This window comes from Microtus ochrogaster, linkage group LG1, assembly GCF_000317375.1.
Source record: "Microtus ochrogaster isolate Prairie Vole_2 linkage group LG1, MicOch1.0, whole genome shotgun sequence".
In the NCBI taxonomy this organism is placed as follows: Eukaryota; Metazoa; Chordata; class Mammalia; order Rodentia; family Cricetidae; genus Microtus; species Microtus ochrogaster.
This window is the reverse complement of record NC_022027.1, coordinates 29,317,001-29,334,438: the sequence shown is the minus strand read 5'-3', so window position 1 is coordinate 29,334,438 and position 17,438 is coordinate 29,317,001. Positions and strand designations below refer to the sequence as shown.

At 42.4% G+C, this 17,438-nt stretch overlaps 1 protein-coding gene across 2 annotated transcripts in view; it reads right to left on the bottom strand.

Moving 5' to 3' along the window:
• Dcun1d4 (defective in cullin neddylation 1 domain containing 4) overlaps positions 1-17,438 on the bottom strand; it is an 85,148-nt gene that overhangs the window by 23,802 nt on the left and 43,908 nt on the right. For both annotated transcript variants that reach the window (XM_005359339.3, XM_005359340.2), the window contains 4 exons: positions 16,916-17,030; positions 14,184-14,275; positions 4,994-5,064; positions 1,631-1,722 (listed from right to left, as the gene is read on the bottom strand). In XM_005359339.3, coding sequence (XP_005359396.1) covers positions 1,631-1,722; positions 4,994-5,064; positions 14,184-14,275; positions 16,916-17,030 — 370 coding nt within the window. The remainder of the gene's footprint in view (positions 1-1,630; positions 1,723-4,993; positions 5,065-14,183; positions 14,276-16,915; positions 17,031-17,438) is intronic.

The window sequence follows — 17,438 nt, the reverse complement described above, 5'->3', positions numbered from 1 at the left end:
TGGATAAGAATTTTTATAAAGATAAACATCTGAGAGAATCATATACATGGGCATCTTATCCCCTAAGTACAAATGAAACTGGACCTGAAAGATGCCTTGGCTGCCCCTGAAGCCTTGAAGCCGAATCGTGGCATGGCCATGCGTCTGCGTCACAAGGACACTTAAAAAGGACAGCTGGGAGATAATCTTCTCAGAAGGCAGCAAGGAAAATGATGAGCCAGCAGGCTTCAAAGTCCTGCGGCAGCCTTCTCCACCGTGACAGACAGCACTACCCAGGGGATCCAGAGGCCAGCACCCCAAAACCGTAGCGCACACAGGCAAGGACTGTGTATCTGTACAAGGACGGTAACTTCCACCTAACAGTCCTCTGGCACTGGCCACGCTCGAGAGCACGGTTGTGTGTTAGGAACCAAACATCTTGGCTTTTCTTCCCAGCTCTACCTTCACGAGCTGCACACAGCTGTCCTTAAATCCTCGGTCTCCTCATCTGTGCCACAGTCAAAGTAAAGCCAGGCATGTCTTACATCGTGAGGTTCAGATGGGCAAAGTAAAGCCAGGCATGTCTTACATCGTGAGGTTCAGATGGGCAAAGTAAAGCCAGGCATGTCTTACATCGTGAGGTTCAGATGGGCAAACAGCAGAGAGGGCCTGAGTTATGAAGGCGAAATACACAGTGGAGGCTGCTATCAACAGGGCAGTGACAGCAAAGCCGACAACCCCACCATGATTTAAATAAAATCAGGAAACCATTTCAGTTACAAGTTTAATCCAGCAACAGTCAAGTCCATTACTCCTAGTTAGGGGCAAAGAAAACGATAAACATTCCTGGTTCTTAGGCCAAAGCCAGAGCTTCTTCTTCAACACCATCTGAATTGGGGTTCCCCCCACAACTCTCTCCCTCCTAGTTAGTAGAAGGATGTGTCTTTCTGAATGAAACTCTAAGCAAGTGTGACCTACACACCACACACACACACACACACACACACACACACCCCCCAAGTAAATACATAAGGCTACTGACTGTTTTTATTTAATCTGGACTAAGGGGTCCAACATAGTTAATGAGACTGACTGGATGAACTGAAAATATAAAATACACACTAAATTTTGAAAATTTAAAGAGAAAGAAAATAGCTTAATTTTTAAAGAGTGATATATATTAGAATAATAATGTTTTGGGTATCTTTGATGAAATAAAAAGGTTTGAAACTGTCAATATTTATTATTTATTTATTTTTAGGGGCAGGGTTTCTCTGTGAAAACTGTCAATTTTTTAAAGTTGGCTATTATAAAATTTTATATTACATACATGGCTCACACGCATGGGGAAGGCAGACCAATCTCTTCCCAGAGATATTCCAGGAAAATACTAATGCTCTCTTTGCCACACAACCAATATACAAACACTTCAGTTACTAAAAGGCACCCATCGTTGTCCTCAGGATGGGTGTATTCCATCTCTGGCCGAAGGGAGGCTTGCCACACTAGCAGGCTTCTCTTCTCTCAGACTACCACATCCTGAGTTCCCAGGGGTGAGGTAAGCATCAGAGGAGACCAGGAGAGCCCCTTCCTTTATCCCAGCCATCTTCTAACTGCTAACCACCGTGACCCTTGCAGCCCCGGGACTTACTGGAGAGCAGTCATTCCTTTCAGCCACTCCTGCAGAGTAAAATAGCCCATGTTTTGTGCATCCAACTTCCAAGCGAGAACAAGCATGACCACCTGTTAAAATACAGAGACACAGTGACAAAGCAGACCTCAGCCACTAACCACTCCAGCATCCTACGAGAGCTTCTGCTCACCACGGTCCAGTCACCAACATATGAAGGGTGGCTTTAAAACTGAGTTAGTCTGGGTTTGACAAACACCTACAAAATGTCAGATAATATAATTAAAAAAAAAAACTAGTGATAAAATTATCTTTATTTTAAAACCTTAAATTTAAGAAGTCAGTAGGTTTTTTTGATTTAAAGAGGTCAAAACCTGATTGCTAAGGGATGTTTTTCAGACTACACATAGCAGATTTTCTCCACAGCTCAGATGTCCTGCAATTCTGACATGTTAACTTCTATTTCCTCAGGTGAACCAACCCACATGCTTATGTAAACTACACGTATTATCAAGCTAGGCCTCTATTTAGCCCAAAACTCAGGCACAAAGTAAAACAAACATGAGCGGAACATGAGGACATGCTAACATGGATCAGGAATGAGCAGATCATGGACCGCACCAATGGACATGCTCGTGTGGATAGGGAATGTGCAGAAGGCCTTAACCCTATTCAAAGAACTGCAAGCAACTAAGGAAAGCCAGCAAGGAGAGTGCGAGAAATAGTCTTCCCTGTGGAAGAGTGTCCATACACACACACACACACACACAAATGTGTGCGTGCACATAACAACTAATGGGAAAAGCCCATGAATCTGAAAGTGCAAAGAGGAGCCATATGGATGGGTTTAGAGAAAGGAAAGAGAAGGAGGAAATGATGTAATCATGTTTTTAACATTCTACATCAAAATGTGTTTAATAAGAAGGAGAGGGTGAAGGAACGTGAACTTGCAAACATGAACACTCACACACATGCACACAACAGGTTTGGCCAAACAGCCACAGGGGACAGTCACCCTGGGGAAATAACCTGGCAGATGTCCTTGGTTTAAACCAGTAAGAAAGCTACATGTTTTTAAGGTAAAACATCTAGTAAAAGAAAGGAGACTTGAATTTTGCGGGCATGATAAAATTTCCTAGCTATGACTACCAGGAGGTGGAGAGTTAAAATACCTTTAAAGTGCTTGCTAGTGGAGGCAAAGGGGCGATGACGGCTATCGGGCTCACTGAACACATCTTCTCTTCGGGATGTGAAACAGCACCTCTTCTACTCTGCCGTCAGAACAGAAGCACGCTAACACATGCTTGGAAACAACCCAGTGCTGAATTTAGTCTTTTAGTCTTCGAGATAATTTCACATATCAAGACTGTCTCTATTCCTACAGAAACAGAGTTCTCTAAGGTTCCTAACAGCCAACAAGGATGGCAAGAATAGCGGCCTTTTCTTGAGAACTGCTACGGCAAGGAGCTTTGAGCACTTTTCCTTTTCTAGTCAGAATCAATGCCAGGACAGCCCACACAGACAGGCTTTCCGCCTCAGGCTAAATGTTCAGCCCATCCCTCAGAGTCCTGCAGCTTAACCCTGGCCTCCCACGCTCCTCTGACCCGCAGCCTGTCCCCCTTCTGTCTCTCCCTTTGTCTCTCCCTTCCACCCTTCAGCTAACACCGGGAGAAACTACCTCCTGAATGCCAGCGGCACCATTTTTCCTGTACCCATGGATGCCAGCAGGTGAAATACTAATAACCTGTTCGTCTCTAAACTTCTACACCCACGTGAATAATTTATCAAATTAATGGAACTAAAAAAACCTTAATTTTGAAAAATTACAAGACAAAACCCCACATAACGGACACATCCAAAGGTACCTTAGAGCATTTAACTGTTGTCTTGGTGGCGCTGTGGGGAGAGAGCAGCCAGAGGGCCACAGAAACAGCAAGGGTGAGATGGGAAAGGAAGACCAAAAGGGGTAAAACCTCAATCCCTAGTTCTTATTAAAAGCACAGCATTCACCGTGGGCAGCAGAAGTCTTTAAATGTCTCAACAAAGGAGATGGTCCCTTTAAATGTCTCAACAAAGGAGGTGTGTCCAGACCACAGACTCCTTTAGGATCTGCCATGCTTGTTATACTGGCAGCTACTGTAAAACTAAGCTGCATCATTTATGAACCAGGGCACATGCGTGAACGTAACTTTTCATTTTAGTGTATTATGTTATGTGAGAACAAGAAAGAATATTTAACACTATCATGAACTAGACAAAGAACCAGGCAAAAATAATTAAACATTTTAAAACCTCCAAATTCTAAGGGAAATATTTAGTGCTTTTACACTAAAAATCAGTCACTTTCTGAGCTAAGTTCAATTAGAAGTGAAAGACCTGTGAGAAATTTATGGTAATTACTACCTACTCAACCCTTGATGGGTAATTATTTAAAATCCGGAACTGTATTAAGTTGAAAAGCTACTGAGGGGGATAAAGGTACACAGCACACAGTGACTGGTACCCACTGTTCATCTGCCACTGTGGGTGTGTGTGCCCACACCCTTCTTACACACCGAGATTAATCACTTAACGTACCTCTTAGATACAAGAAACCAAACCAGCAAATGACCACAATTACACCACAAGACTTAAAAGGGAAAAATTCAGGGTAGACAGTGCTGGTGAACTGTGGTGGAATATTTGTACACAGTGTGAAGATGTGTCGCTGTGATTGACTAATAAAGAGCTGAATGGCCAACAGCTAGGCAGGAAGAGGTAAGGCAGGGCTTCCAGGGACAGAGAGGACTCAGAGAAGGAAAGATGGAGTTGCCACTCAGACATGGAGGATGTGCAAGATGGAGGAGAGATAACGCCACGTGGCAGAATGTAGACTAATATAAATGGATTAATTCAAGTTATAAGAGCTAGTTGGAGACAATCTGAAGGCCAAACTTTCATAACTAATAGGAAGTTTCCATGTCATTATTTGGGAGCTAGCAGCACCCCCCCCAATCTAACCATAATGCACACCTTTAATCCCAGAACTCATGACGCAGAGGCAGGTGGATCTCTTGAGTTTGAGGCCAGCCTGGTCTAGACAGTGAGTGAATTCTAGGATATCTAGGACAACACAGAAAAACTCTGCCTTAAATATATAAATATACACAATATACATACATATACACAATATACATACATACATACATACATACATACATACATAAAATAAAATAAACAGAAAGAAAAAAATTCACTTATGGATTAAACTAGAACCAGAACAACAAGCCAACACAAGGGTCTTTACACAAACTTCAATACAAGCTTCTTTTATTATTGCCTTACTTGGGAAAAGACAAATAAAGGCAAGAAAGAGCACATCGCTGTCCTGAAAGGCAGACTTACATTTTCTGGTTCAACACCGATGTCTTCACAGAATTTCTCCATGCCTTCGGGACCCACCACATCATCAGTTCCTGTAGAATGCAGTGTCACATGAGTTAGGTTTGGCACTGTATCAAATATAATCGAAGGCCGTTACTAACTCCTTTGGGAAGAAATCAATTACAAATTGGAAAATACTCAATTAAACCCATAAGGATTGAGTCTTTAGGGATTCTATTTTGTACTTTGAATTGAATCACCACTGTATCCTCCAACCTTTGGATAAGGCAGTCACTGCTATCTAAGGACAAGGCCATTTCAACAACTTTTTAAAGCATCTAAAAACTCTACATTCTTATTTGGCAACGATACCAATAATAAACACATGTAAAAAATTTTAGGATCATCACAAAGAATCACATACTGGTCTCTATAAAATGTATGTTTCTTTCATAGAAAAAAAAAACAAATAAAGTCCCATATCTCTAAATTCAACCAATTCAAAGTATTTGAAAAGACTGTCTAATTAAATCCATACTGATTTTTTCTTGCCATTAAATAGGACATATTATCTACTGACACAGTATATACAGAATACTGTATATTTAGCTTTATAAATAAAATCTGGAAATGATTTAAAGTAACAGGAGATTTTCATTGGTCATATGATTCAGCTACTAGCTCATTTGATATTAGAGACCCGAGTACTGTGGAATTTGATCCCCTCCAGTCCTAGAGCCATGATACATGTCCCGCATGTATCATTCTGTTCTCTTTTATGATTCTGTGTGTGTATGCACATGTGCACATGCGTTCTAGGCAAGGGCAAAGGATCCACTTGAATTGGAGTCACAGGTGGGTAGGAGTAGCACATATGCTAGAAGTCAGAATACACTTTGTGCCTCAGCCTGCCCTCCTCTCAATCCTTCTCTTTCTTCCCCAGATAACTCACTCAACCATTGAGAGTGAAACCCAACCATCTCCCCCAACTCCACCTGCAGGCCACATTAACCATGCCCACCGTGACTCCGGGCAACGCTGGTTTTCTCCACTCGGGACGCTGCACTCAAAAGTGCCAGCCATCTTTCCTGCCCCAAAAGCTCAAGAGCGAGACTTATTTATTCTTCCTACAACCTCAGAGAGTTTACTCAATGAGTGAAGTAGTACTCTTAGTACCACAGAATCTCCTTTTGCGCCTGGATCCAGTAAGCGCTGAGTCCAGCAGAATCTATAATCTTCCTATGTCTGTATCAAGCGATGTTTATCAGACAAGTCACAGGACATGCACTGTGGTGATGCTTGGGACTCAAAGGGGCAGAGGTGCCTCAGCCCTGCATCTGCCAAGGCAGAACATCAGAGCAATGACTAAGCCACAGGAAAAGCACACAGTGCTGCTCTCCAAAGGATGAACCTGAGCATCCAAGGAAGCACCTGCCGCAAAGCCCTACGTCACTTCCTGCCCAAGCTCAGCCTCTTCCTCTCAATCTCAACAAAGGAAAGCATGTTCTTGGTGCTGCCATCTTCTCTGTATTCACAGATGTTCTGTGTTTGAGGAACAACAGATGCTCTGCTCTCCATAGTCAACTGCCATCTTTTTCTGGGATTTTGTTTTCATTTTTGTAATTAAACTTTCTCATTCATTTTACAGCCTGACTGCAGTTCCCCTCCCTCACACCACCTCCCTGCCCTCTCATCCCTGAACCCACTCCTCCTCTGTTTCTGTTCAGAAAGGGGCAGACCTCCCATGGTGTCAATAGAGCGTGGCATTAACAAGTTGAGGTAGGACTAAGCTCTTTCCTCATATTAAGAAAACCCAGTATGAGGAATAGGTTCCCAAAAGCCTGCCAAAGCTTCAGGGACAGACTCCACTTCCACAGTTGGAGTTCTATAAGTAGACCAAGCTAAACAATTGTCTCACATATATAGAGAGCCTAGGTTAGTCCCATGTGGGCTTCTTAGCTGCTGGTCTGGGGTCTGTGAGCACCTATGAGACCTCTTATAGACCCAGCTATACCAATTTGGGGCATATACCCAAAAGATGCTCAATCATACCACAAGGACACTTGCTCAATTATGTTCATAGCAGCTTTATTTGTAATATCCAGAACCTGGAAACAACCTAGATGGCCCTCAGCCGAAGAATGAACAAAGAAAATATGGTTTATTTACTCAGTATTTACATATGGTACATTTACTGAGTATTATTCAGTTGTTAAAAACAATGATATCAGTAAATTTAAAGGCAAATAGATGTAACTAGAAAAAATAATTCTAATTAAGGCATCCCAGATGCAGAAAGACAAACATGGTTTGTACTCACTCGTAAGTGGATATTAGATGTAAAATAAATAACTATGCTACAATCCACAAGATTGTAGAGAGGCTAGGTAACAAGGAGGGCCCACAGGGGATGCATGGATTTCTCTGGGAAAAGGAAATCGAAGAGATCTCCTGAGAAGACTGGGGGCAGGTGGGGCTGGGCGGGATAGAGGGAAGAGTAATAAAAGAGATGTCTTGATGGAGGTGCATTTCGGAGTCAGGCAGAAACCTGGTGCAAGGAAAACTCCCATGAATCAGCAAGGATGTCCCCAGTTAAGACTCCTGGGGTCATCTTTTTTATGTTATTTTTTTCTGCATTCCTTAATTTTACCTTGACCATGAGAGAAATCAAAAGTTAAGCCAATTTGGGGAGGAGATGGGGTTATACATTAATATATAGTGCAAATATCATCTAACCATGAAGACAAAAGAGTTTAAAAAGCAGATTTACTCTCTGCCCTCTCAACTCCTTAGACATTATCATTTATTAAAGCATTTCTCTATTTTCCTTCCCAAATAAGCCCTTCACAAAAATGTGTATGTATGGAATATATACACACTGGCATCACACTCTACCTTGGTCCAGAAAATTCTCTTTAGGCATCCAGCAATATCATAATTTACTATCACCTTTGCTGATAATCATTTGCCTATCCTTTCCAAGTAGTAACCTCCAAGTAATGTAAATAAGAGCAGTGAGAATAAGCATGATCACATCACTTGTAACTCAAACGGGAAGACATTTAGGAGTCCATGCTGATAGACATGTCTACATGTGTGCACACCCACAGGAATTACACATTAATGCACTTACATGACAAAATACTCGGGTATAAAAGATACACAGTATAAAAACCGGAAGCTGTGTTTCCCTCTCCTTACCAGGTAGGCCATCCTCCTAGATTTCTCACTGCGTGCGTGCAAATGTACAATACAGACGATTCTAAAGCTTTTTCTCCCTTTACCTGTAACTCAGTTTTTGTCCTTGTGACCCTGACTTTATTCTTGCCAACAGAGACAAGGGCTGGAAGACTGAAGATGACTTAAGGAAACACCCATTATTTTACATTTTGCTACAAGGTTTGCTCTGAGGAACAGCTGCCTTTCTGCTATCCACAGATACTCTTGGGATCTGTTGCTTCATTCTCCTCTAGTTCCTATTCTACCTGACTTTAAAAAAACTTCCATTGATGCCAACCATTGACGTACAACGTACGTTCCTGCCCTGTATGTGTCTTGCTTGCTCTGGTCCTCTGGGACCTCCAAGAGAATACTACCATCCACATTCTTACAAAAATGATGCTTTTCAACTTACTAGCCTGCTAGCCACACTCGAAATGAACACTGTACAGAAATACTTGAGCAGGAGCTTGTAGCTGGGTGTGGTAGCACAAACTGGGGCACTCGAGAGACAAAGGCAGGTGGCTCTATGCTGAGTTAAAGGCCACCCTGGTCTAGATAGCAAGTTCTAGGACAGCCAGGGCCAACAAAAAAAGAACCCCTTACAAAAAAAAAGTTTGCAGTGATGACATAAATGACCCCAACTCTACAAACTCTTTGCACACACGATCATTGTATTAGCTACAAACACATATCTGTGTATTATAAACTATGATTTCACCATATAGATTATAATGCTCAAGAATATATTCTGAATATTGTAAAACATAGCTTCTTAATACATATTACTTAAAATATACTCATCACTCTGCCATTTAACACTACTCTCAATCTAGTTGTGAGCAGACACAACTATTCTGGAAGTGTGCTGGCTAATTTTTATGTCAACTTGACACAGCCAGGGTCATCTGGGAAAAAGGAATCCTAAATGAGAAATGTCCCCATAGGACTGGCCTAGAGGCAAGTCTACAGAACATCTTCTTTAATGACTGAATGTGTGAAAACCTATCCACTAGGGTAAAGGTTAACAACGGAACTGTCACTTAAAGCTGCTAGGAGAGGGAGAATCCATTTTCTCCAGAGTGACACTGGGTATTTGAGCCACTCCACGAGAGGCCTCATGCTCAGGAGTAACTAACTGACCAATATATAATGGACTCTACAAGTTTTTGTGGTTTTTCTTTTCCTTCCTTTCTTTCTTTTTTTTTTTTTTAATGGACTCTACAAGTTTTTGTGGTTTTTCTTTTCCTTCCTTTCTTTTTTCTCTCTCTTTTTTTTTTAGATGCTTTTATTTGGTTACAGTTTGGTGTTTTGTTTCTTTTGGGGTGTGGTTTTATTTTTTTCTTGGTTTTGAAAGATTTTATTGTTGTATGGGGTTTTTTATTTTTGAGAAAGAACATAAAAGTTGCAGGGGAAGGATCTAGAAGGACTTGGGGAAAAGGAAGAATTATGGTCAAAATCTATTTAAATTTAAAAACTGTCTTAAATAATAAAAACTGTAATAAAGCAATATAATAAAATATATGATTAAACAAACACTAACATATTGGAATTGTACAAAACAAACAGAAGAGCCCAAGAAAAGGCACAGGAAACAGAGATCCACTCATTGGCAGTCAGGAATCCCATTAAAACACTAACTGGAAGCCGTAGCATACTCACAAAGGATGTGGTGTGCGTGCTACTTCAGTCTCTGTGAGCTCACATGGGCTTTCTTCATGCTGGTTTAAGAGGGCCTGGTTTTTCTGATGGTCTCCAACCCCTCTGTCTGTCTCCTCTTGCTCAGGGTTCCCTAAGACCCGAGGCCAGAGATTTGATAGACTTCCTGTTTAGACTGGATGTCCTAGGCTTCTTACTCTCTGCACATTGTCTGGCTGTGGTCTCTGCATTTGATCCCATCTGCTTCAGGAGGAAGCTATGAGTATAGCATGTTCCTTTTTTATTTTCTTTTTAAGAACAGTAGTACTTGTACCCTAGGTGTTTAGTCTCAAGTTCTCTGTCACACTAAGTGCATTCCACCTCATGGAGTGGGCCTTAAATCAAATCAGATACTAACTGGTTAATCCCACAGGCCTTGTGTATCTTTGCCCTAGTGTGTCTTTCAGGCAGGACATCACTGTCAAAGGGTTTGTGGCTGGATGGTGTTCTTGGTAGCATGCAGAGTACCTTCCTGTACCAAAAATGCTAGAATGTAGGAGTGAAGACTCTATGTAGGTACCAGCTTGACTTTTCCAGGTTCAATGTTAGGTGTTGTTTTGAGCAATGGGGCCTTGCTATCAGTTTGTGGAGAACAACTTACGGTTTTGCAACAGCCTGGGTTGTTTGGGGATTTCCATGAGACCCCTGTGGCCAACAACTCAATCAGATGCAATCTAATTACTGGACTGGGAGCTTCATCTGGTGACATGAGACAGCCAGTGGGCTTTGCCTCCCCCATTGTTTGGCAACTTCATCTAGAGCGTCCTCATGTACGTATATATTTTAGGAAGCTTCTACTGTGTTAGTTTGCATATTACCCCTCAAACGGCCCTGAGTTTTAGTTGTCTCTCTGCATTTCCTTCTAGCTCACTATGGGTGGTGCCACTCCTGGGCAGGTGGTCCTGTGTGCGGTAAGAAAGCAGGCTGAGCAAACCATACTCCATGGCCTCTGCATCAGTTCCTGCCTCCAGTCTCGCCTTGAGTGCCTATCCTGACTTCCCTCAGCGATGGATTGTAACCTGGAAGTTTTAAGCTCCTCCCCAAGCTGCTTTCAGTCATGATGTGTATCAACGCAAAAGAAACCCTAACAGAGGGATTTTGATGAAATTTTAGAATAAATCTATCAATTCATCTCTAGAGTAAGGTAATAAATAACTTCTGTCAAACAAGATTATGCCAAGAATACACCATTGGATCGGGCAGGGTACTCTGAAAGTAGAGTCAGAGGGAGGCAGGACAACATATGCATCTGTATCTCCAATACGAAGCTATGCATATCCTGGCTCACTAGGAGGTGGAGACACACTGGGAATGACAGATTTGGAGAAAAGTCAAAAAGCTAAGTGATGCCACGACTCTTGCCCCTTTAAACAGGGCCTCTAACTAAACATACCTAACTATTTCTGATACCCGAAGACCATCACACTAGCATTTTCATGGCCATACAGGACATACCACTGTAGCAAAAGAAGCTCTCCTTGGGTCTCTTTGGTAGCTTTTAACCTATCTTCCAAAACCAGACGTTAGCATTTTTATAAATGCCCATGTCTTATGTGACCATCTCTTCTGGTCCCTAATCCTGCTTTCACAGATCAAAGGACAAATACTACAGAACTTAACTCAAAATAACCTAAGAGCTTACAATCATGGCCTACAGAAATCACATGATCTACATGTGAGCTATACTGGAGTCCTGTTTAAAACAAAAACAAACACCTATGTTACTCTGATTTCTTACTTTTACGTTGACTGTAATTTAGAGGACACCTGATAGATTGTTGATGTAAAATTGGCTATTTTCATTCTAATGAAAAGGTAAACATTTCCATTTTCAGATGGAATTGAAAGTAAACACTGAATCTGCCCTGGCCAATCCTATTTTGACAAAGAGAACGGTTCCAAATTAGAATGGGGAATAAGCCTACAACCAGACACAGTGAAGTCCCAGAGGACAGGGCTTATTCATCCAGCTTCTGGACTCAGTAACTGGGTTTACACTGGCGTGGAAAGGTGAGAAACTCCACATCAGCATCTGTTTAACCACGCTGGCTTTGGGCCGTGGGTGGAATGGGGGCTCTGGAAAAGACCAAAGGTCACCCCTGTGAACCGCTCTACCTGAGGGCCTACCATGCCTCAAAGGCGGGGAGTCAGCATTTGTCCTCAGCTCAAACCAGCACATCTGTTCTTAGGCCACCCTCGTGGAGCCTCCCGGCTTCTCCTACAGACATCCCACAGCGCATGCCAAAGGCCACCAGGTGCCTCAGAGCCTGTGCCCAACCTGCACTTCCAGTTCAGTGTCTGAGACAGTCAAAGTGAACAGGGTGCCAACTGGGACTCAAAGTCATTCCCAGTCTGAAGCCATTTTTCCAACTGATAAGGCACACAAGAAGAGAAGGCTAACAATGGGGAGAGAGGGCTCAGGGACTTAAATACACACATAAACTCATCCACACAAACTCTACAAGGATGAGTGACCCTAAGGAACCCAAATAAGGTGTCTTTATTTTTATTTCCAAAATGTCACCTTCTACAGTCAAAAAAAAGCAAAAAGGTAATTCCATCTTGCCCTCTTAAAAAACAAAACAAAAACCACACACACATGTACATATATCAAAACTGCTATGCTACTCTGCTAGGTTTTGTTTAAATTTCCATAATTTTATAACATATTTTCAAAGAAATAAATGTGAATCAATATAGGTAATCAAAAGATCTTCCTAATGTATTAAGAATGCAGAACACCAGCCGGGCCATGGTGGTGCACACCTCTAATCCCAGCAGTCGGGAGGTGGAGGCAGGCAAGACCAGTCAGATCTACAGAGCAAGTACCAGGACAGCCAGGGCTGTTACACAGAGAAACCCTGTTTCAAAAAAAAAACAAAAAAACAAAACAAAACAAAAAGAAAATATAGAATATGTCTTCATCTACTCAGACCTTTTCTGAGCCCATGGAAACTGTCAACCACTTTTACATTAAATTAAACTTGTCTTCAAAGATTCATGTTCTAAGGAAGGTAGAAAATAGATACACTCTAATACCATGATGTGTCTACCCCAGTGTCCATGCCATGCACACAAAATCCAGCTGGACCTAGAAAAAAGGAACTCACTACAAGTACAGAGGTACTTCAACTTCACAAAGGCTCTACATGAGTGAACACTAAGAATAAGGGCTGTATCCTTTCAACCTGCCCTGTGCGGGTTCATACCCGAAAGAAACATGCTCTTCTCTCAGGGTACGCCTGCGAAGCCCAGGAGAGTCTGGTGCCCCGGATCAGTCTCTGTGGTGAGAAGAGCAAGATTCATGAGAGCAAAGGGTAGAGCTCAAGCAAGGGAAAACACAGATCCTAAATTGTATACCAAAGTCCTGTGGAAGACCGTAAGGTTGTTAACATAATTCAGGAGCCCCCAGCCCAGATTTCATAGTCAGCAAATACGGTAAGAAGTGAAAAGAACAGTTACTATCAGAGGACAGCTGAGCCAGGCCTTGCATCCTGGAGACAACTGGGATGTTTTAAGCGGCGGGCAGGAGGGGATAATGTCAGAGCATGGCACACATGAGCTGCTCTGCTTACTTCTAAGTAAGACAACCAGAGACACATGTCTGGAACCGAGACCCGTGATGGGAAAACGGCTAAGGGCTACTGAGACAGTTGAGGGGATCGTGCTGAAGTTCACCAGTCACGTTGGAAAGGACTAAAACACGGGGAGAAAGTTGAAAGGCCGAAAACCATACAGCCAGAACTTTGTCTGACCTTCCTCCCCTCTGTCAACACCAGGCAGTGACCACAAGGCCAAGGCTGCCACTGAGCTGTCCAACTGGTGACGTAAACTGCAAAGAGGCAGCGCGATTCGAAGACATTTTACACAAGAGCGCAAACAGTTTCTGTCAGGTGATCTTTTCAGAATAGAGGAACTGGATATAAGGAAATCCCAAGTTCAAAACAGCAAAGCTTACTTCAATGCTTAAACCAAATAGTTACCCATTATCAGCATTCTGACTAGATTTCGTAGCAATCTGAAGGGTTGCTCCCGAGTGTACTTCATCTTTTCAGTTCCTACCTAAGGTTCTGAATTCTTGAGTTTAGCTGCTGGCTATAAATAGGATATTTGGTGATTGGCTCCAACTATATCCCTTGCTTCTGTTCTGCCTCTATGCTCCACCCCCACACAAAGTCTCACGCACACACACACACACAATTGGAAAAGTCCATTACTATAGTTCTGCAATCTCTTCTAAAACGCTTCCCGTTTTCCTAAGGATCGGCTTTACACGTCACAGGTCATTACCTACCTGCATACTCATAAAACCACTCCAGACACCGCTTACTAGAGAAGGCTTCTTCGTCAGTCTTTATTCTCGTGGGCTCATATTTCCTATACATGCTACAAATTGAAAAAGCAGTTTTACGTTATTGAAGACACTGAGTTCGGGTAGCAGGTACTTTCCATAGCAGGTTTTGGTTTAAGCCAGACGTCTACTTACCCGGAATTTTAAACACATTTTAAAGGTTTTGCTTTTTCAAGCATAAGCAGGTTCATAACTATCTTAATATCTTAATAAAGAATTTAACAGTAAGGAATACAACTAACTTATCAACAACCAGTAAGAATAAAATATATTAGTTACTTGATAAACTTGCCTCACTAGAAGTTACTAGAGATGATTCTAAGTAAAACATGTCAAATAAAGCATTCATAAGGACCCTTAAAAAACACTAATTACTCCTATCTCTCCATTAAATTCTCCTAATTTCTGTGTCATGAAAATGGGGTTAAGCCCAGGCACAGACTGAGGAGGAACTTGTCAGTAGTCAGTTATTCCAGAAAACATTAAGCAAATAAAGGTAAACATCAACTCATGTCCAAGCTTCCAGAACAAAACTGATCCCGGTGCAAGGCTTTAAAAAGTCTCTTGGGAGAGGGAGGACAGCTCCCCGGCTCCTGGGGCCCCATCCTAAGCCTGCTGGGCAGCCTGCGCTGGAGGCCTGGCTTTCAAAGCAGAGCAGCCTTCTGCAACTCAGGAGCCCCACATCTCATGACAGGCCTGAGGGGAGCGTCCCACATGGAGCAGGCAGGGGCAGGAGCTTCAAGTGTGACTTGGCTACAAAACGTGTATATATTTTAACAAATCACATATATACAGACTTATTAACATTCGTGGATAATAATTTTTATTTATATAATAACATAAAGAGCATAGACAACCTTCCATTTTAGTAAATTTATTCATGAACACTGATCCGTGGCCTAGACAGTGACTGATTGCCGGAGCAGATCTCTGACAGAAATTCCAGCAGCTATCATGTTAGGATACCATGCTGGATGGTATTAAGTTATTGAAACTACAAACCTAAGTCTTCCTTCTCCTATGTAAATGCAGTGGATACCAACCAGGGGTTCAAAGAGAAAAGGACTGAGCATTCCTATCTTAGCTCTAAGCTGGTAATTCATCAAAAAACTGTAGTTCTCCCGAATAGCAGCACCAGGTAAGAATTCCCTAGAAATAAAACTTACCTAAGACCATACAATGGAAAAATAACAGTTAAAATAGCAGCTAAAAGAAACAAAACACTGGTGCCCATTATCATACAGACGAGCCTCTGAAACATCACGCTAACTATAAGGAGTGAAACCCAGGCCACAAGACGCCATCAAGGCGATCCCATAAGGTAGAAAGATGGTTGCCTGGGGCTGGGAGTGACTGGCTGGAGCTGGAACGGTGGAATGTCCATCACTGGGTCCCAGTGACAGCTTATCCAACTCGGTGAACACTAGAAACAAACTGAATTATCTCCTTAAAATGTAGCAACTTCACGGTATATAAACAGAGTTCTTAAAAGGCCAAGAACCAAACTCAAAAGTTTCACGTGAACTGCTGCCAGCTTTTAAATTGGCTTCTTCATAGTCCATTAGTGTCATACCAAGTTATACTGAAAAAAATTATAGCACAGAATGCTACAAGAGTGTGAGAATTTATCGGTTCCCTGATGCAAGGTGCTTAGCCTCATAAACCTGAAAAGTACTGGCCAGAAGACAGCTGGTGGGGGCCTTAGGAACCCCTCTTCTGACAACAGTTAGCTATATCTCTGCTGAGATAGTAACTGTGGCATTGCTTTCCTTTTCACTCTGTCTCTGCTCCTCCAACGGAGCTGTAACAAATGAACCAGCACAGCAAGAAAAGAAACAAAAATCATCCCAGTCCTCTGTTTAAAGATGGAATGCAGCCCACTCGTGAAATGATGAAACGACCCAGAGTGGGAACGGGGAACAATTGAAAAAAGGAGAAAAGACATGATTTGTCATGTGATTAAAGAAAAAGTTACTTATTAAGATCAAGGCAAAACAATAAAGATACCTAAGAAAAACATTGAACAGTCTTTTGCATCATCATAGGTAACACGTGATTTGTCTGAATGTGATTTAAGTAGCCTTGTTTTTCCATTTTCATTAAATTCTCAGCAATATGAGAAGAAATTTCGAGTGGTTGGTGCGCTGGGTGGGTGAGGACACTCAGAACAGCTGCCTCGCTCTGGTCCTGTGGCTGTAGCTAGTGAGACCCTCTCCAAAGGACAGGCTTCCCCAGGCTCTGCCTTTCCCAGGCTCTGCCATCCAGGCGTCAATGTAAAGAAGCTGACACCATGCTGGCTACAGAGGATAATTGATTAAGATAAAATTAAAGGCCACACTTTAATTCCAGCACTCAGGAGGCAGAGGCAGGCTGATCTGTGAGTTCAAGGCCAGCCTGGTCTACAGAGGCAGTTACAGGACAGCCAGGGCTACACAGAAAAATCCTGTCTTGAAAAACCAAAAAAGATAAAACTCATTTCTAAAAATTCAAATTGCCTGTTTTCTTTTTAAATTCTACAAACCAAGACATACAATAAGCATCCTTAAATAACTGCACTTTGAAGCATCACCCACAGAAGCAAAGACTACTTCAGTCAGCACTTGCATTCACTGCATGAAGTCCTGTAACCTCCATGCACACGCCCTGGACCTGGATCGACAGCCTCTGCACTCTACCTGTCATGCCTGCTTTTCTTGGCAGATAGGTCATCTCCAGAGGCAGGTCTTCTCTTTTTCCTTGGTGGCATCACTTTACTAAAGCAGTCTGAGGAACTGCAGGACCGCAGGCTTCCTACGGAACAAAGTCACACAACACAAAATTAAGGCATGGCACACACCGACTTCCAAACAATGCCACTGCTAAAAAACTAACCCCGGGGCCTGCCTACCCTGTGAGTGGTTAGATGGTATCAGTCAACACCATTACAGAGAGAAAATGACTTTTCAGCCCCTATTTAAGAAAACGTTCTATCAAGAAACAAACCTTGCCATTACACAACTGACTACTCCCACCAACCCACATTGCAACAGAAGTAAAAGGGAGCTTTACTGAAAAGATCGCACACAGAAGTCACGGGGATGCCCTGCTTCTTACGTGTCAACACTCCTTCAAGACAAACTGCCTTGCCGACACATACACACACTTCGTGCGGCAAGCAGACTAATCAGCACACAGTACTAACACAGGCTTCAAGGGATG